Source organism: Cebus imitator, unplaced genomic scaffold (genome assembly GCF_001604975.1).
Source record: "Cebus imitator isolate Cc_AM_T3 unplaced genomic scaffold, Cebus_imitator-1.0 Scaffold349, whole genome shotgun sequence".
NCBI classification, from domain to species: Eukaryota; Metazoa; Chordata; class Mammalia; order Primates; family Cebidae; genus Cebus; species Cebus imitator.
In genome coordinates, this window is record NW_016107664.1 from 569,171 (window position 1) to 588,973 (window position 19,803).

General features: G+C 40.2%; 1 protein-coding gene and 1 long non-coding RNA gene across 5 annotated transcripts in view; one reads left to right on the forward strand and one right to left on the reverse strand.

The window, feature by feature from the left end:
- Positions 1 to 19,803, forward strand: part of POU6F2 (POU class 6 homeobox 2) — a 473,172-nt gene that overhangs the window by 406,176 nt on the left and 47,193 nt on the right. For all 4 annotated transcript variants that reach the window (XM_037730523.1, XM_017506155.2, XM_037730520.1 and 1 more), the window contains one exon: positions 6,195 to 6,335. In XM_037730523.1, coding sequence (XP_037586451.1) covers positions 6,195 to 6,335 — 141 coding nt within the window. The remainder of the gene's footprint in view (positions 1 to 6,194; positions 6,336 to 19,803) is intronic.
- LOC119467902 lies at positions 4,185 to 5,938 on the reverse strand. The gene is made up of 4 exons (XR_005196538.1): positions 5,927 to 5,938; positions 5,607 to 5,709; positions 4,510 to 4,588; positions 4,185 to 4,367 (listed from the first exon to the last, which is right to left on the reverse strand). It is a non-coding gene; the product is annotated as an uncharacterized LOC119467902 (long non-coding RNA).

The following is a 19,803-nucleotide window of genomic DNA, read 5'->3' on the forward strand; positions in this document are numbered from 1 at the left end:
TGAAGCCCTTCTTCCAAGGACTCCTTCCGGCTCCAGGATCCATTTGATCCCAAGAGCAAAGGGCCACCAGTGCCTGGGCATTGCCAGCCCTCATCTTCACCCCATGCGCTGTTAACCAAGGACTGTCAGATATGGGGTATGACAGCCCAGCTTCCTTCCCATAGGAGGGACAATGCTGAGACCCTACACACACTCCAGAGCCTCCCACTGGGTCAGGTTTCCTCCCTTCTCTTTTCTGTTTCTGGGAAATCTGACCAAAAACCTTAGGTTACCTTAAAAATTCCTCCATTAGCCAATATGCCTGTATATTGGAGCACTCATAGAAAGCTACTATACTTCCAATTTTGCCATAAAATAAAGATAAAATATAGTTAATTCTGAAACTATACCTAAATCTTGGGATTTTACGTTGGTGAGTCAAAGTGTTGTAAGACCATCTCTGTAGTTTAGCTGAAGATGGGGTCCTTGCCACACAGCCATGAAAAATTAGGCACACAATTTGAAGGGTGAGAAAAATGGGATTCATTGGGCAAAAAGGAGGGAAAAAAGGAAACAGGAACCCTCTGCAAAGCCAGAGACCCTGCTGGTGTGCTTCCCTATTGAATCCCAGCTTCCACCCAGGAAGACGAGGGGCCAGGCTCCTCCCAGCTGCAAACAGTGTGGATTTCTATGGCTCCACCCCAGTGCACATTCCTCCCAGTGCTCAGGCTGGTTGGAGTTTCCCTGGGGGCCCCTTCCCACCTGGCTGTCTCAAAAGGTCTTTTAAGATGTTACATTGCCTCAGAGGTATCTTTCAATCTCAGGCACCCCAGCCTCAGAGATCTCTCAGCAGTGGTCAAAGGAGACTTCCAATTGGTTGGCAGAGAGTGGAAAGATCAGCATCTAGCACGTGCTACCACTACAAGGAAGGGTGGGCAGAGAGTGAGCAGCAAATCTTGGCTCAATACTGGAACTCGCAAAATGGGTTTTCTAACTGTTAGGAGGATACTGTTATAACACAACAATAATGATGAGACCCTGGGTGAAAAATTTAGCAGGATAAAATACACATCAAACACGTCGTTGGGATTATTATGGCCACTCTTTCCATGTTTGTCTACCGATAATTTTAACAGAAGACTTGAGGGTAAAATGTGGAAGTACTGATTTGGTTAGAAGAATCCCAAGGAGCCAAGAGACACTTTTTCTTACGTATAGGAAAAGTCAAGGTCCTAATGTATGTAAATGAACTCAAAAGCTGCATTTGCCCTGCTGTTTCTAGGCAGCCACAGCCGAGTCATTTCAAACCTTAAATGAGGAGTGAATAGTGATGAATGCATTTATGAATATCCTCGTTTGAAAACAAATGGCACCACAGTTCCAGGGATCTAAATTATAAAGTTAGTAGCAAAAAAGAGCTGCTCCAAAATCCATACTCTGTAAAATCCTCATCGCTCATGAAGAGAATGATAGAACTATAGATCATGGGCAATTATGCTCCGAAGAAATGTTTTGAGCCAGCTGCATTCCTGAGTCCCTCTTAAAATAAAGATAAAAATATAGGAATATAAAACCATAGCCAAATTGCCTCATCATGCTGCCATATTTTTGTAAATGGGATTTATAACAATAGGATCATACAATCAGCTCATCTGCATGAAAAATATTGTGACTACTAATGTTCAGATTTAAGGAAACTGAATTATTTCCAGGATGCAAACTATGTGTCTTTCAGAGAAAGAGAATACAGGACATGACTTAGAGAAAAACCTTCTTCCATCATGTGATATTATCTGTGGTGACATCCATATGACATCATCTAAGGGTGCTCCTTGGGGAGACTTCCTCAAAGCTTTTTTTCTCATCACCATTTAGTGTCCACAGACAGCAAGGAGATGCACCAAGTATATAGATTGGGAAATATGGATTTATTCTCATTATAAGATAAGCACCAAATATCCATATTGATATGTAGACATAGAAATAAATCACTGTAAATCCTAAAGGAATTTTTTTTTTTTTTTTTGCAAATCTTTTTCCTGCATTCCCTCACTATCAAATCAGCAATTGTGAGATGGACTCATTCACAATGTTTATTTTGATGGAGGCAGGAATTAAACTCCAAAATGGGTGCCCTTATGGAATTCTAACAAATGTTGCAAACTAAGGATGAGGGAAACATAGTATAAATGAGGTAATGTCTTGTCTTCTCTTGCTGTCACCTACTGACCCTGGCTTCAGACTATAAGCACTACTTTCTCTATAGATGAACTAATCCCATCAAATAGAACAGGCTCAAGACAAACAGATGAAGCCCTGTTTTAAATACTTTTTGCTTATGCTATCTACTCTGAAATACTTTTACACATCCTTCAAGCTGATCTTTTTTTATTAAAAAAAAAAAGTTAAATAAAACTGCTATAAAAATAAGGAAGTTACCCTTGTTCATATTATTTCCAAAGAAAAAATATATTTATGGAGGGGAGTTCTAATTCAAGTTGATTAATTCAAAATTTTCATGCACAGTATAAACCACGAGAATATTAGCTAGTATTTGTTAAGAAAATAATATACGCTAGGTATTTATTCTAACACTTTTGAATGTGTTATCTCATTTAATTCTCATCCTAACCCTGTGTGTGATATTCTTTTCATACCCATTTTCCCATAAGAAAATGAGGCATGGTTTATTTAAAGTCACAAACCAAGGCAGTCTGTTTTCAGAGCTGATGCCCTCACTTACATTAATGGGCAAACAGGGGAATATGAGGCTTGGAGCCCTTCCTCACTGGCATAAAACTACTTTAAAAAATTATTCTGTTATTGTAGTCTCTAAAATTCCAGGGAGGAGAAAACTGTCTTAAGATATCAATGCTTCTGTTAGTGGGTTTTTAGACTCCAGAAGTAAAACCTGATGTATTCAAGGCCCAGAATCTATTTGTATGTAACATAAAAACTCCAGTCCTTTGCAAATACTTCCTTTGGAAAGCTTCCACATTTATAAACAAGCATACACCAGAATTCATCATGTCTTTGAAGCTGATCTGTTGAAAACAAGACCGTGTATCATAGTCAGACGTCATTTGGGCCATCCTTTGCTGGTTGGGTACATTGGCAATGAAAGATCTGAAGGCATAAACTTGGCAGCAGCTTCAAAATATCCACTTGGTCCTGGAATGATAACATGCTCATTATGTGCATTTATTGTGCCTGGGCTCCCCGCTGTCCAAATCTACCCAGAGTCTCCAATCAAGAAGCATTGATAAGAGCAATGCTAACATGATATGACTGGGGACAATACAGCGTGACATGACCTGAGGTGATGAGAAAAACATGTGTGGTTTCCTGACCACCTCCTCCCCTTCTCTGCCACGTATTTTAATACATATTACATCCCTGTCTTGGCAGACACAGACAGAGAAGCCAAAAGATATGTATGAAACTGCATCCATCAACACCACCAATGGACCTTCTGGAATGCTGTCACCTTACAGATTGGCTTGTACCCACTGTCTGTGCACACCACACTCTGTCACTGTGGTTCTAGATTTAGTTCTACAGGGAAGCAAGGTATCTCCCCAGAACCCAGAGCACTTCCACAAAGACCTACTGGAATACTGGCTAGGAAGTAAAGAGTCATCCAAGTTGGCATTTGCTTCATTAAGAGGGAAAGGCGGCAAAAGAACCAAATTAGACTTTAAGCTGCGACTAGAATATAGAGGAAATAAACATTTAAAATAAGCCAAATCTATATATTTCTGGTTGCCAAGCAACCTTCCAAAGCAGTTGAAGTGCACCCATTTCTGGCCCCAAAACACAAAGGCTCAGAAGCCCACTTCTAAGTAGATACTTTATTTTGTATTCAGAATGATTGTTTATCCTTTATGCAATACCTGAATTTGCAGTAAACTGCATGAGACTACAGCTGAACAACACACTGGTGTCCTAAATGTAGGAAATTCTCAATCTACACTATTGTATCCAGGGAATAATTCCATAATTTCATGTAAGAATTTTTGATCAACCTAGATATTAGGGAAATGCCTTAAAATTAATAAAAGTATTTTCTCTTCATTAAACATAAATAATTGCCTATCTTCTTCAGAGAGCATTCTGTATGTAGATGTTTAAATTGTTCACCCAAAATTCACGGACAAAATTCATATTCAACACTAAGATCCAACTGAACATAATTTAATACATTGGTTGAGGATAAAGAAGCTTATTTTGAGATATTCCTGAAACTCAAGAATTTCATTATGATTTCAACTTGTATTGCATGAAAGAAATGTAAACATGACAATTGACAGATGACCTAAGAATGTGGTACAACTGGGCAGTGTCTGCACTGGCAGTTTGGAGACAGTATTTCCCAACCAGTCTTCTCACTTCGGAAAGGGCAAAAAAAGAACACATTATGAACTCTTCTCACTTCAAGTAGTCTACAAACAAGGAGAGTTACTTCTGGATGCATGCTGTTACCCCATGTATCCTATAAAAACATACTCAAATATCAAGATCAAGGCCAACCTGAATTTTAAATTCCATGGTGGTAATCTGGGATAAGACAGGGTTTCTCTTTAGGCTGATGAATTAGATTTTTTTTCTCCTTAAAAAGAAAATCGTGATTGTCTTTTAGCAGAGAGATAAAGGCAAAAGACATAAAGTAATCAACTTAAATGGGTTTTCATTTTAAAAAAATGTGCTGGGTCAACAGAATTACTGAAGAACAAGTTATGTGAAATTTAGTTATAAATGAATGAAGAAACCAATAAGAGAAAGGTATCATATTAATGAAAAAAATTATTAAATTCCTGTCCATTTTGATGTTTTCTCTGATAATTAATATTTCCTTCTTCATAAGATGATATAATCTGTAGGCAAATTTGTAAAGAAATTTAAAAATAAAATATGGTTTGAGGGAAAGAAAGAGGGAAGAAGAAAAGGGAAGAGAGAAGAGAAGCTGAGACAGAAAATGTAGAAAGCAAAGTTTAAAAAGTGGCATTTTTAGAACAGCTTCCAGGACTTGAATTAGGTATGGCTTTAATTTTTTTTCCACCAAGTCTTAGTCTTGGCAGGTTTCTGGAAAAGAAAAATGCAGGAATTTCATGGATGTGGGAACTGGTGATGGAAAATGCATTATTTTCAACACAACAATTGTTGTACTTGAGAGAAACTATATGGGAAAAAAATAATACCCTAGAATAAATACAAATGAAATTCATGTATCAAAACCAATACTGTGAAAATAGTTTAAATGTTTATTGAATTTATATCTAGTCATTAACCTAAATGCAGATTTTAGTTCAAGCCACACTTCTGCCTCATGGTCAGAAGGCCTGAAAACCTGTGGCGTGGAAAATTGGCAGGAAGGAGAATATTGAATTGGTCTCCACGGAAAAACAGATTTTGGCAGCCATAACCTCCTCCCTGGCAGGTCTCTCTCCCCCTCTCTCTTCCTTCCTCCCTGTTTCAATCTTGTCCCAGGAAAGAGGCTGAGGAAAGACCTATAACAGCTACAACAGCAAGCAGCTGTCAATCTGACCATTCATCAAACAACCTTTCTCATTGGCTTTGCATCCTATGGTTAGGGTAAAGCCCCAAAAATGTCCCAGCCCTAGACTCACCCTCTGGAGCACGGAGGCCGTAGATTTCCATTTCTACTGGCTTTGGTTTCCTTCTCCCCTCAATCAAGGAAGCGAGGTGGATCACTTGCCTCACCCAATGTCCCTGAAACAAACTGTAATTCACAAATGGAAATGACGAATTCATTCGCAGAAATCCTAAAAATCTATTCCTCTCTTTCCCCAATCCCCATCCTGTTTTACTCCTCTATTCTGTCTGGTTTCCTCAGGAAAAGTAGACATTTCCTCAGAGTTTTATTTAATCTAGAGGACTTCTCCAAAATCATTTCTCCACCCGGGAAGACCCTAACAGCCCAGCTTACCCCTGAAGTTCAAGCTCATTCCCTCCTAGGCTAGCCCTAAACCCAGGCTCCATTAAGCTGCACAAGATTTTCCTTCCAGCCTCGTTTCCATCATACCCCTAACCCCAGAGCTTCCAGGAGGAATGTTCGCCACACCCCTCCGGTGGGTTCCAGGCCCTATGCATGAGCGAATTGAGGTGAGAACTACCTCCCCCGAGTCAATGTTGTGTCCGTGTGCTGTGCCTGTGCCTCTCAGTGGTTTTCACAGTGATCTTTTCTCTCTTTGCAGCTGGTTAATAATCCACTAGCAAGTCAGGCTGCCGCGGCTGCAGCAGCCATGAGCTCCATAGCAAGCTCACAGGCCTTTGGCAATGCTCTCTCCAGTCTTCAGGGGGTCACAGGTCAACTAGTTACTAATGCACAAGGACAGGTGAGTGGGAGATGGGAACAAGAGTGCATTTTTATGGCAGATTGAACTCGGAAAGGAAATGAATTTCTTTTGCATGACAGTGATATGTAACCGCATCTATTCGAGGCAAATAAATAATGTTTACTAGCAATGTCAAGAATAGGAGAAGGGTTGGGAGGTGTTTCTATATTTTAGAAGCAAGGTTTTTTTTTTCTTTCCTACCTCTAGATTGTCAAAGTTTTATTTTGTTTTTATCTCTGTGCTATGACTCATGTTATGATCTTATATGAAGAAGTTACTTTTCATTACAGGGGCATTCTTTAAAAAAGAAAAGTTACATTTTAAAAATAAAATGTCAGTTTTGCTTTTTTTACTTTTCACTTAAAGAAAAACTTGGATAAGGAGAGAAACTGATCAGTTTCCTTCCCTAATTGCTGTGAGATATCTAAATTAGTCGTAACAAAGCCAATGTCTGAATGTGTGGGAAGGTGATGAAGAGGTCTTATAAAAGCAACAAAGAAAAGGGGTGCATTAGAATAAAGGCAATTGCAAGTCAGTCCCATGGTCCCGGCCTCCTGCCAATTCCCACAGAAGCCGGGCAGCCTCTGGCATGCTTGTTGATTTACTTCGGTATGTCAGGGGCAGTAAACCTTCCTCATGTCAGGAGAGAGGGTCTGTCCCCTTACACTGCTAATGTGCCCACGTATCACCAAGACACTGGCAGAGCTTCAGATGACCCAATAAACCCCAGAGCTGCGTAGAAAGCAAACAAGATGAAGCTGATGATGTCAGAGGAGCCTTCCGTCCGAAGGCCTGACTCAGAGTGGCTAGGATCCTGTGTGACTGTTTAGGATCGTGAAATCAAAGGGAGAGGAGCTAGTATTCTTACAAAGGTTTTCTTCCCCCAGCCTTATTTATTTGCCAGCAGTGTGTTCACATACTCCCTGCTTGGCCTGCTCTGTGGAGAGCAGGAATTTTGATGTCTTGAACGCTGTTTTTATTTTACATAAAGAGTAAACAAAGATGCATTATAAGCTAAATCGTCTCCGTCTACGTCCCAGGGAAAAAAAAGCTGACCTTGTTTGATTTCCTGGGCGGGTGCAGGATTGTCCCGTCAGAACCCCGAGGGCTGAACGATGGAGCTTGTCAAAGAGAGGCCCCATGTAATGAATCATCTTATCACAGGTGCACACCACACATATTAAAGGAGGGTTGTATGAACACTGTGCCCTCTACAGTAACCTTTCAATGTCTGCTTTAACCCTTGTTCCAATCCCTTTTCATCAAAGGATCATTTTATGCAGCTGGCTTTAAATGGAGGCTCTCAAAAGCCTATTAAGATTTCTGGAAGGACGGGGTATTGGTGTGGAGGAAAAGTTGGCTTTAATATCTATAACTCATACTCACATCAGGTCACCGCTTCCTAGAGCTGTGCCCAGAAATAGGACACCCTGCCTCACTCCTGCCAGGCAGTTGGTCCTTGAGATGTAAATTTTAGGAGTTGAAGATAAGAAACCACATCCACTGACAGGTATTTCCTCTGATTTTTCTGTTCCTACATCTAAGTAAAATACACTGCGATGCTCCACCACTTGAACATTTGTGATGCAAAAAATTCATTATATAGAAGGGATTATTAGGAATTTATTCTTCTGATGATTTAAAGACTGATTGCTTTGCCAGTTAGATATTCTCAGGGGCTAGAGTTACCACCTTTGCTTTTTTGGCCTTTGCCAAACCCCAGGGATAGCTCTCCCAGCCCACAAGTTTCCCTTAGATAATGATCTTCCAAGTAGAAGATTGGTTGGTATTGTGCATACATTGAATAAGAGTTGACTTTAAAGTATCTTATTTTAGAAACTGTGGTATGATCGTTTATTTGATGTGGTACACAAACCTCCTAAAGTGGAAAAAAATTACATTCACAGAGAAATCAATAATGCCCACTCATGAAATCTTGTCTAAGTTTTAACATATGTGCTCAATGGGGTCATGTCTTCCATGTAGTGCTGAAAGAGTTCAAGAGTTAAAATACTCAAACTTCCAGTGGATAATTGACCATATTCATGCAGCGATATGGTTGGGCTTTATGGTTTTTTTTTTTTTTCTCCTGATGTTTAGAATATAAACATGGTTATCATCCCAGGAAAAGGTGCATGTCCTGCATCTGTTGGCACAGAGATACTTTTGTGGGCCTGTGCAGTGAAATGAACAGCCTTTGGTCAAATTAAACCAAAAGAGGCAAAAATTATGTGTTTTTGGTTTTCTGTGTTTGTGCATATTCCTTTGGTTTAGGTTAATGTGGCACAAAAAGTAGCAATACATTGGAACCAGATTCTTACAATTAGCCTTGCTCAAAATACCATTTAAAATAGGATTACTCCACCAAACCCACATTCAATTCCTTAAAAATCTCCGTAGCACTTTTCCCAGAAAAGATACAAAGAGAAACTCTGAATATATTTAAAGACTCTTTCATCTGAGGTCTTTACATCAACTATTGTTTACATTTGGAAGTTCATCCAGGAGTTATCACATTAAAATCTAAACCTAAGTGTGAAAAGCATGTTTTACTCTACTGAGAGTTTCGTGAGGTTAGGTCTGTTCAGAAGGCATGGGGTGAGATAGGAGTCCTATTATCAGAAATGTTCTGATCCTTGCTCCCTTCCTGCTAGATTCTTCTGGCTACCCAAAAACAAAAGACAAGATTGGCCAGTAGTTAAGACTTTGGATTCAGAACCACCTAGGATTGGGTTTAGGCTCCACCTCTTTCTAGTTTTATGATCTTGGAACCATGACTTAACCTACCTAAGTCACAGCTTCTTTCTTTCTTTCTTTTTTTTTTAATTGTATTTTAGCTTCTGGGGTACATGTGCGGATCATGTAAGATTGTTGCATTGGTACATTCATGGCAATGTGGTTTGCTGCCTCCATCCCCCCATCACCTATACCTGACATTTCTCCCCACGTTATCCCTCCCCACTCACCCTCCCACTGTCCCTCCCCTAGCACACCCCCTCCAACGGATCCCAGTGTGTGATGCATCACTCCCTGTGTCCATGTGTTATCATTGTTCATCACCCACCTATGGGTGAGAACATGCAGTGTTTGCTTTTCTGTTCTTGTGTCAGTTTGCTGAGAATGATGGTTTCCAGACGTTCAAATAGAACCTATATGAGGCAGCCGTAAGACATACCCACTGTCTCACAGGGCCCACAGCCTATGCCACTGGTGCACATTTGCAGTACAAGCAGTCTTAAGGCTGCCTCCTCAGCTGGGCAGATGCCCACCCCACATGGGGAGACATGCCAGAATCTTTTTCAGGCTCTTGGCCCTCAACTTTCAGCAGAAAGAAATCCCCCTACCTGGGACTCGGCAGTTTTGCTTCCCTATCTTGGCATCTGTGTTTCTATTAACTGGATATCAGTAAACTTAAAGAGATAGGAAGTCTCCATATATTGAAGATTTTTTTTCTTGTTCCTTTTTTTCCCCAACCAGTAGTTATTATGAGCAAACATGGAGGAAACGCTTTAGTCATTTTTATAACTTTCTAACCGCACCCATTCATGTGCCATTAATTCAAAGAACAGACACTATTCAATAGAGTTACAAATTTTAACAGAAATACTACATTCTAAAGTCAGAGTAGAGGACAGTCATGGTGGCTCAGGCCTGTAATCACAGCTCTGTGGGAAGCCAAGGCAGGCTGATCACTCCAGTCCAGGGGTTCAAGACCAGCCTAGACAACATGGCGAAACCTTGTCTCTAGGAAAGATACAAAAAATTAGCTGGGGCTGGTGGCAAGGATCTGTAGTCCCAGCTACTTGGGAGGTGGAGGTTGCAGTAAGTCAAGATTGTGCCACTGCAGTCCAGCCTCGGTGACAGAGTGAGACGCTGTCTCCAAAATAAATAAATAAAATCATAAAGTACATATCTTACCAGAGATGTTAAAGGTTCTAAAATTTTATCATACCCAACTTCACTCTGAAGTGGGAAGGTAGCATGTCTCCTCCTGAAATTAGTAGTCATGAAATTAATATGACTATGGCATTGCTGAGAAAAGCATCTTAGTTCTCTGTTTACTGGATCTGGAAATCATGCAAGTGTGGCAGGTGGACAATGGAATGCGTGCTAGCTGTGGACTTGTCTGAATTTCAGGTTGGCCCATAACTGGCTCTGTGACCTTGGGTAAATTACTTGAGCTCTCTGAGCCTCAGTTTTGCCAATTATAAAGTAAGGGCAATAAAATCTAAGCTCCTAGGCTGTAAACATTAAATGAGATAATGTGTGGAAAAAGCCTACCACAGTGCCTGAGTACACAGGCAGCCTCAACAAATGGTTGCATAATTATCATCATCATCATTGTTAAGAATTTTGCCTCATATTTTCTGGAAACCTATATTTGATCTGGACATGCAGCAAGAGGCAGCACAGTGAACAGGCAAAAAGAAAGGGTTCTGGAGCCAGACTGCCATCCACCAACTGTGAGACTGGGCAATTTCCTTATTCTGTGCTTCAATTTCTTCATCTGAAAAATGGAGATAATAATAACACCAGGTCCTAGGATTAAAGTGCTTAGGACAGCATCAGGCATATAATCATCAGTCAATAATACTATCACCCAATAAATGTTGTCTGTTTTAATCAAGATGGTATATGATTTCAGTTCATAACTGTGCACAAAAACCCATGCTGAAGTCTGTGTAGTGTGAGGAGTTTGAGAATGTGAAAATCTTAGTAGTAGGACATTAAGTTATTTTAAGGAAATCTTACCCTTATCTTGGATAGTTCAGTAGGGAGGAGGGAAAGTGTGAGTGTATATACGTGCTCCTAACACTTATTCAGTGGGTATGTTCAAGATTTGGCAAGTAGATTTACCATCGACTTGTTCAGCTGTAGAATTGGCTTCCCTGGTGCCCCTGGCAATATCTCCTTATTGGCATTATTGCAGAAAAGTAAAAGCAAATGAAATTTTATTTTATCCTGGGGCTAAAGAAAGCATTCTGTACATTTTAACTGAAGCTCAGAATGTTTCCTGATAAAATTAAATCTTGGACCACTGCAAAATTTTCTTAAGTGGCAGCAAGTAAAGTCAAAGATGTTGGTCTTTAAAAAGCCAATCAAGAGGAAAAATCAAGTAAACATTACTATTTCAATGTATTAAAAAGAAGGAAAGGCAGGGCACAGTGGCTCATGCCTGTAATCCCAGCACTTTGGGAGGCCGAGGTGGGCGGATCACCTGAGGTCAGGAGTTCAAGACCAGCGTGACCAATATGGAAAAACCCTGTCTCTACTAAAAACACAAAATTAGTTGGATGCGGTGGCACATGCCTGTAATTCCAGCTACTCGGGAGGCTGAGGCAGGAGAATCACTTGAACTTGGGAGGCAGAGATGCGGTGAGCCAAGATCATACCATTGCACTCCAGCCTGGGCAACAAGAGTGAAACTGTGTCTCAAAAAAAAAAAGGAAGGAAAATGTCAAGAGATTTTACCTAGTCAAGTTACTCAAGAATACACATACTACTGTATAACAGCTGAGCAGAGTTGGTTTGGTGAGATTTGGAAGGATTTGCTGGAGCAGTGTAGGATAGGCACTGCCTCCTAAAATGACCACAAGGTCATGATGAAAGAAAAGCAATCAAATGATTCTAATAGCAGCCTGTGCATTGTAACTTAGAGGATATGAGGATATGCCCTTGATTGTACAAAACCTTTGATTGTGACTCAACACTATTCAAAAGCTCTGGGCTGGAGAGGCAGGAGCACCAGCATCATGGATCTACACAGCTGGAAGGCCATAACAATGTCATCACTTTCCAACGTGGTTAAAATCACGTATATTAGAATTGAAGCAACATGATGTTCAGATGGGGATGTTGCTCTGAGTTGTAATAAGATAAATAACATCTCCAAAGAGCCAGAGAGTAGCTAAGAGCATGGGCTTTGATTGGAACCCAAACACTGTCATTTCTTAGTTGTGTGGGCTTTGGATAAGTTATAAAACTTTTTCTGGGCCTCTGTTTCCTCATCAGTAAAACAGGAATAATAGGCTTCTCACATATATTTGTTGTGGGATTAAATGTGGTAAAAGAAGAAAAAGTGCTTGGCACAGTGCCTGATGTATGTCATAAGTGTTTAATAAACCACAGCTATTCTTTTAGGATGAAAAACCAGCAATTGACCCTGAACTGGGGGTTGCTAAAGTAATTAGCCCATCATTTAAATACATGGGAATCTTTTAAAGCAAACCACTACAAAATAAATGAAGATTAAGTTATAGTAAATGCAAATCTCACCCAAAGGATTGAAATATAATGAATTTATTCAATGAGTCAGAGTCCCTCTCTAGGTTTTACTAGGTTTGCTAGAAGAACTAACGAAGCCATAGCTGCACACATTTGTAAAATTATTTTCAAACCCTGTGGAAAAGAAATAGTGTGTAATTCTGACCATGTGACTAAATAAATTAGGTGCATTAGACATATCCTGCCAAAGCCAGTTGATCAGGAGTTTAGGGAGATTCACATATATTACTTTATTTCCTTTTAAACAATGAAACGTGATATGTATAGAAAGTAATTTTTGTAAAACAATACAAAAGGCACTCTTGTTTAACCACCTACATCATATTAGCTATATATTAACCACCTAGATCATATTAGCATTTTCCATATTAGCTTGTTTCTTTTTTTGAATTTTTCTTTTCTTATTGTTAAAAGAAACAGAAGGATAGGAGTGGCAGGGAGCAGCCACACACAAAAATTAATTAATAAAAAATAAAAATAAATTTTAAAAAGAAAAAAAAACAAAACATGACAGACACTGCTGAAACCATATAACGCCCTCTTCTCCCATATCCCAAGCCATAATAAAACGAATCCTTTCCATGGGAGTTCTGCATTTTCACTTCAAAATGTTTATTGGAGGAGCAAGATACAAAATAAATATGTACAGAATAATACCATTTTTAAATACAAAAAAGGCAGTAGAATATATTGTTTATACATTTTGCATAAATAGGAAACATGTTTTGTTGAAAATTCAGAATTGGTGTCTATATATTTTCTCACAAATATTATGAACAGAGCAATCTATTACATATCACATTGCTTAACTAATGGTTTTGGCCATCTTTTATAAACCAAAAAACAATCTGAAAAAAGCTTTTATTTTCTCATTTGCAATGTCATTATAGGAAGTTTTATTTTAAAAGATGTAAAAATTAAATCACATCGTGTGAACTATACTTCAAGTAGCATTTTTTTTAATCGAATAAGATTTCTTAAATTAGCTCTTTCTAGAGACTGGGAAATATATATGTTCATGGGATTAGTAACATTATAGGAATTTTACACTGACTCCATCTGAATTATAAAGATAAAACAATAAACAACCTCAATCTTTCTACTAACATACCGAATTTCCCCTTTGAGCCCAGTTGAGAGCTTTGTTTCCTCATTTCAGGAGAAGCAGTGGCATTAATGCAGTGTTTCCCTAAGTGTGCGCTTCGAGAAAATAACGAGCCCCTCAAGATGCTCCACAAACGAGGGTCCCCTGGTCCCAGGAGCCGGGCAGCACCGTCTCGCGTGGGACCCACCCGCGGGCGGAGCCAGGCGGCAGGGCTGCCCCACCGAGCTTCACCCCAGCAACCCCTTTAACTTTCTTAACCCCGTTTTTCCCAACCCAACACTTCCTAGAATACACGTTGGCAGAGCCCACTTCAAAAAACGCTGCAGGAAGCCATTCACACGCATTCCTATCCACATTTTTAAAAATGCGGAATAGTGATTTAAATCAGAAAAGAACCTCTTCCAAGGGAGGTTTGCTTCGCAACGGGGGCTTCGCGGTGATTTCTGTGCTGTTTCTGAGGGCACACACCTACATAACACGTTTGCAGAAATAAGGGGTCTCCACCTGTTCCCCCAAAGTCCCAGGGACTGGTAATCTGCACACCGAGGGCAAATGAACGTGGGGCGATCCGGGGCGCTCGCTGAAGGGGCTCTCCTGCAGTGCCCGGGCACAGGGGGAGTGGAGGGGCGGCTGTGAAGGGCAGGAGTGTTCTCGCCGTCCTGAGGCCTGGGACCCTCTTGATGGTAAAGGGCGCTGTAGAGCCCCGAGGCGCAGGGACTCCGCGGGCGGCGGACTTGGCGGGAGGCTTCGCTGCGGGGCGGCCCAGCTGCGGACACGCGGGACGTTCGGCGCCCCAGCTGAAGCGCGGGGTTGTGCCTCCTCACGACCGCGGTGCGGGCCCTGCCCAAGGTCGCCCCGCCCTCCACCCTTCCACCCCCACCCCATTTCTGAAATGAAAGACTTAATCGCTTTAGGGTCAACTTAAAGAACTGAAAGTAAAGCCCTCTCTGAACTCTTTCTTCCTACCCTCCTTCCCCAGCAAAACTCAGCAGAGCAAGCTGCCATGTGTAATAAAAGAGGTGTGCAGGAATGTACAGTGAGAAATCTGGTTTGTGGGGTTCTCCCTGAAGATTGAGCCACCGAGGGCCAAGATCTCTCCCACCTAAAGTAGAACTGGTGTGCTGTCACTTTTTCCCCCTCTGGCTTCTGCAGCGTTTTGTTTATTTATTTATTATTTATTTATTTTGAGACGGAGTCTTGCTCTTGTTGCCCAGGCTGGAGTGCAATGGTCCAATCTCGGCTCACTGCAACCTCCGCCTCCTGGGTTCAAGCGATTCTCCTGCCTCAGCTTCCCGAGTAGCTGGGATTACAGGCGCCCACCACCACACCCAGCTAATTTTTGTATTTCTAGTAGAGATGAGGTTTTGCCATGTTGGCCAGGCAGGTCTCGGACTCCTGACCTCAGGTGATCCACCTACCTCGGCCTCCCAAAATGCTGGGATTACAGACGTGAGCCACAGGCTCCCGGCCTATCTTTTACATTTTTATTCATGAGTATTTCATTTTCCTGGGAATTGGGAAAAGTTTTCTTGTGGAGTCTCCTGAATCAAGATCGTTGACACATCCTTTCTGTCTAGATAGGAAAGGACCAGTTAACTAATGAAGCAACCTAAATAGCAGCTATAATTCTAAACAAGTACTAAGTAACAAGATGCCATTTGCAAACAGCTCCCTCATAGTCTGACATCTTCAATCTTTCTTTCATGAGCATAGTTTACATTCCAATTAGTGCCCCCTAATGGCAAAATACTATAAATGATGTTCATTTGGGTTATGACTGTGTGGTGCAAAGCTCTTTAACTGGCTTCATTCTTAGAGGAGTGCTGGGCTTCAGCTGAATACTCCTTCAGGCCAAGTGACTTCTATAAAAGAAAAGTGAAAATAGTATTTCCCATGCATTGAGCCTTCACCCTGGGGCTGGTATCATCTATAATCCTAACAGATTCAAGCAGTTCACGGTAGGCTTTATTATCCCAGCTATGCAAAGGAGCAAACTCTTGAGATATCAGAAGTTAAGTGACTCCCTGGAATATCATCTCTTGGAAGTGGTAGAACTGAGATTTGAGTTCAAAGTCTATTCCCATCCTTCCATATCACCCCGATTTTCTCAGGTTCAGAGACCTGGTTCATTTCCTGGATGTTCCATAGACATTTCACACACTCTAGAACCTTCATTTCTCCATCAGCAAATGGGAATTGTAATTCTTGCTCTGTCAAACTCACAGAGTTCTCTTGAAGGTGTACACACACACATACACACACTTTGAAAACTACATAAATGTAAACCTTACTGAATAAATACAGGGTATTTTAACTGGTATTCTTACTATGATTATTTTTGCTTATCAAAGGAACTGGACAGGTAGTGTCAAGAAATTTTCTAAAGCAATGAGACATTCTTGAAAAATCTGTATCAGATCTTCACTTCTTGCCAGAGAAAATTGCCTTAAGGTGTCCATAGGTCTCCTGCCTTCCAGTGAGGCAACCTAGTAATGAGGAAAGAAATGTATGGTGAAGGCTTGGTATGGGCACTCATTAAAGGAGCCTCTCGGTGCTCAGTAGAAAACCCTATCCCAGTGAATCTTCTGTTGGGCTGAAGATTGCAGCTGAAGATTGTTGTCCCATGCAGCCCAATTGATTGAGCTCATAATGTGGTAAGACTCCGTGCATTTCTAGATCCACCCAGAATGAGATAAGCCCTTCCAAAGAAAAAGAGAAATATCACATGCTGTATTTTGAGTCTAAGACACCACTGACTTTAAATTACACTTAAAGTCATACCACTTAGTTTTAGAGGAGAGGAAAGAAAATACTATCACATTAAACAAATACATCAATTGTTAGAGGTAGCCTAATTTCAAAAATGTTAAAAATATAAAAAAAAGAAGATCATTAAAATATTATAATTGAGGGGGATACTATAATTGAGGAAATACACTATTTATTTGATAAAAATCCTAACCTATTCCATTATCAGTAAGACCATACAATGGGCTATTGATGATGGCTCCTTTTTAGTATTTAACAAAAATGAGAGTAGAAGCCATTTATATCTCAGCTTTTCCAACTGTAGAATGAAAATTAAACTTGATTTGAGTAGAGGGGGTGGGGACAAGAAAAGGAGGAAGTGCTGAATTTTGACTTAGCATCCTAAAACAACATCAGCTCCATCTACAAGCTATTTTTATAGTTAAGAAGAGGATTATCAGAGAGGAGAAAACATTAAATTCACATGTGAGAAACATTCGACTTTCAAATAAACATTCAGTGTACCATTTACCCACACGATATGCCCAATAATGCACCCAACTTTCTTGTTGACCTGTGAGTTATTGACATGATGAATACTCAAAGATATCATCAACTCACAGAGCTAATAAGAAAGAAATAAGAAATAACTCAGAGGTAGGTAGGAATGGAAAAAACACAACTCTCAACAGTGAGAGGAGCCAGATTAAGTTCAAATGTAGGCCTTTGAATGACCTAATTGAATTTAGTGCATTAGTCATTGCTTCAAATTGCCATTTTTCTCATTAACTAAGCTTTTCTACTTGTATAACTAACAATATAAGTAGATCCTGAGAAGATGTCATCAGATGGAGAGTTCAGAATACTACAGTGAAGTCAAGATGTGATGCAGCTTTATATGCATAAGTAAATGCTATTAAGCAACACACAGATACACAAACAAGAAAAAAAGTTGCATACTCTTTAGATACTTACCAACAGACATTCACAATAAATCAATCTCCTTAGAGTAACAGAGGTGGACAGTGCAAATGTCCATGTACTCACATGAAAGGTGGCCAAGGATAAAGAACATGGACTTTCAAATTCAGACAAATCTGAATCCTGACTTCATCTCCAAGCAGCTCTGCACCTCCTGACAAGACATGTAATCTTTCTCAGCTGCAGTTATCTCTTCCATGAAATGACACCAATATATTCCTCTCAAGTTTGTTAGGAGGATTAGTATTAATAGCAATAATAAATTAATACGTTGCTGCCATTAATTGAGCACTATTTATGTGCCAAGCAGCTATTTATGTGCCAGGCACTTGATATATTACTTCATCTTTACCACCACACACAATATGGTTTATTCCCATTGTACAGATTAAGAAACTTCCAATATCACCCAACTAGAAATGACTGGACATAACAAACTTAGTTATGTCTAATAGAGATTGTTTTTAACCACTGTGCTGTAATAATAATTTAAAACATTTTTGTTTTGTTCACTGCAGCTAGAACCAAGTGGCTAGAATGGCATCTATCCACTTTATGTGGATAAAGACCATAAATATAGTAAGAAAATCTGTGGGCTGAATGGAGTATTTCATATGTGTCAATATGCTATTCAATAAGCATTTTTTTCATAAGTTTATCATTTCATTCTCACAATGATTTTGCACTGTTATCTCTAATTTATAGCTGAGGATCTGAAGGCTCAGAAAAGTTAACCAGGTCAGGCATGCTGGCTCATGCCTGTAATCCCAGCACTTTGGGAGGCCGAGGTGGGCAGATCGCTTGAGGTCAGGAGTTCGAAACCAGCCTGGCCAACATGCTGAAACCCCATCTATACTAAAAACACAAAAATTAGCCAGGTGTGGTGGCAAATGCCTGTGGTCCCAGATACTTGAGAGGCTGAGGCAAGAGAATGCTTGAAACTGGGAGGCAGAGGTTGCAGTGAGCCAAGATCACACCACTGTGCTCCAGCCTGGGCAACAGAGCGAGACTCTGTCTCAAAAAAAAAAAGAAAGAAAAGTTAACCAGATTTCCAGAGCAATACAGTAAATGATAGAACCTGGATTTGAGCCCACATCTGGCTGCTTTAAAGCCCAGCTTTCCTCTGAAGCAAAGCTGCTTTCAGCATAACATGTATAAGTGCCTAATACAGTGCCCGCCATATAGTAGTCATTTCATAAATATAGTGCTCTCCTCATGCATATATATAACCCACTTAGGGTAGCTGATCTAAAATAGAGTGTGTTTGGGTTTTTTGTTTGTCTTTTGGGACCGAGTCTCACTCTGTCACCCAGGCTGGAGGGCAGTGGTGCAATATCTCAGCTCACTGCAACCTCTGCCTCTTGGGTTCCAGCAATTCCCCTGCCTCAGCTTCCTCAATAGCTGGGAATACAGGCATATGCCATCACACCCTGCTAATTTTTGTATTTTTTAGTAAAGATAGGGTTTCACCTTGTTGGTCTTGAACTCCTGACCTCCAGTGATCTGCCCACCTCAGCCTCTCAAAGTGCTGGGGTTACAGGAGTGAGCCACCATGCCTGGCCTAAAGCAGAGTCTGTTTAATATATCGAAGTTTTATGCGGAAATGCTTTTAAGTGGGTCATCCAGCATTACTATGTCTGATAAAATTGGCAATTGTTTACTTAGTTAACTTACTTCAATTGTTTTAACAACTAACATTTTGGGGTTGTTGAAAAAAGTAAAAGTAACAAAGGATGTTAAATCCTTGGCATTCACATCTGTCTTGAAGCCCATGGTCCTGCCAGCATGACCAGTTTGATGATTTTGAGTCAGCTGCCCACACCATTAGTGACTGCGTAAGCTGGACAATCTTGTTTTCTTTAGATTAGCAGCAGCAGCAGGCTAGGGGATGCCTAGCTTGCCTCTCAAAGGGCAGGGCCACAGAGATATTACCTGCTAAGCTTATTTAACAACTGTTGATTTCCTCTGATGGTCCAGAATGAAAACATTCCCATCTGCCTTCAGTAAATCTGCAAGTAATGTCAACAAGCTATCCTAGATAACTAAAAGGAAGAGATAAATAACATGGACAAAACCAAAAATTTGTTTTAAATTCACATGGAATTTGAAGATTTTCTTGCATGTTTAAAATGGAAGCCTTTTTAATATGAGGATCTTCTCAGTATTATTGGGTTATAAAAGAACTATTTAGGATTTTTAATATAAAGGGTAACATTATTGAGAGAAAGAATGTTTATGTTTAAAAGATGATAAATTCCTTAAATGAACACAAAAGGAAGTGACATAATGTGCTACTCCAGACTCTGAGAATTTATTTTGATTTCTGAGACTATCAAATCATACACATTT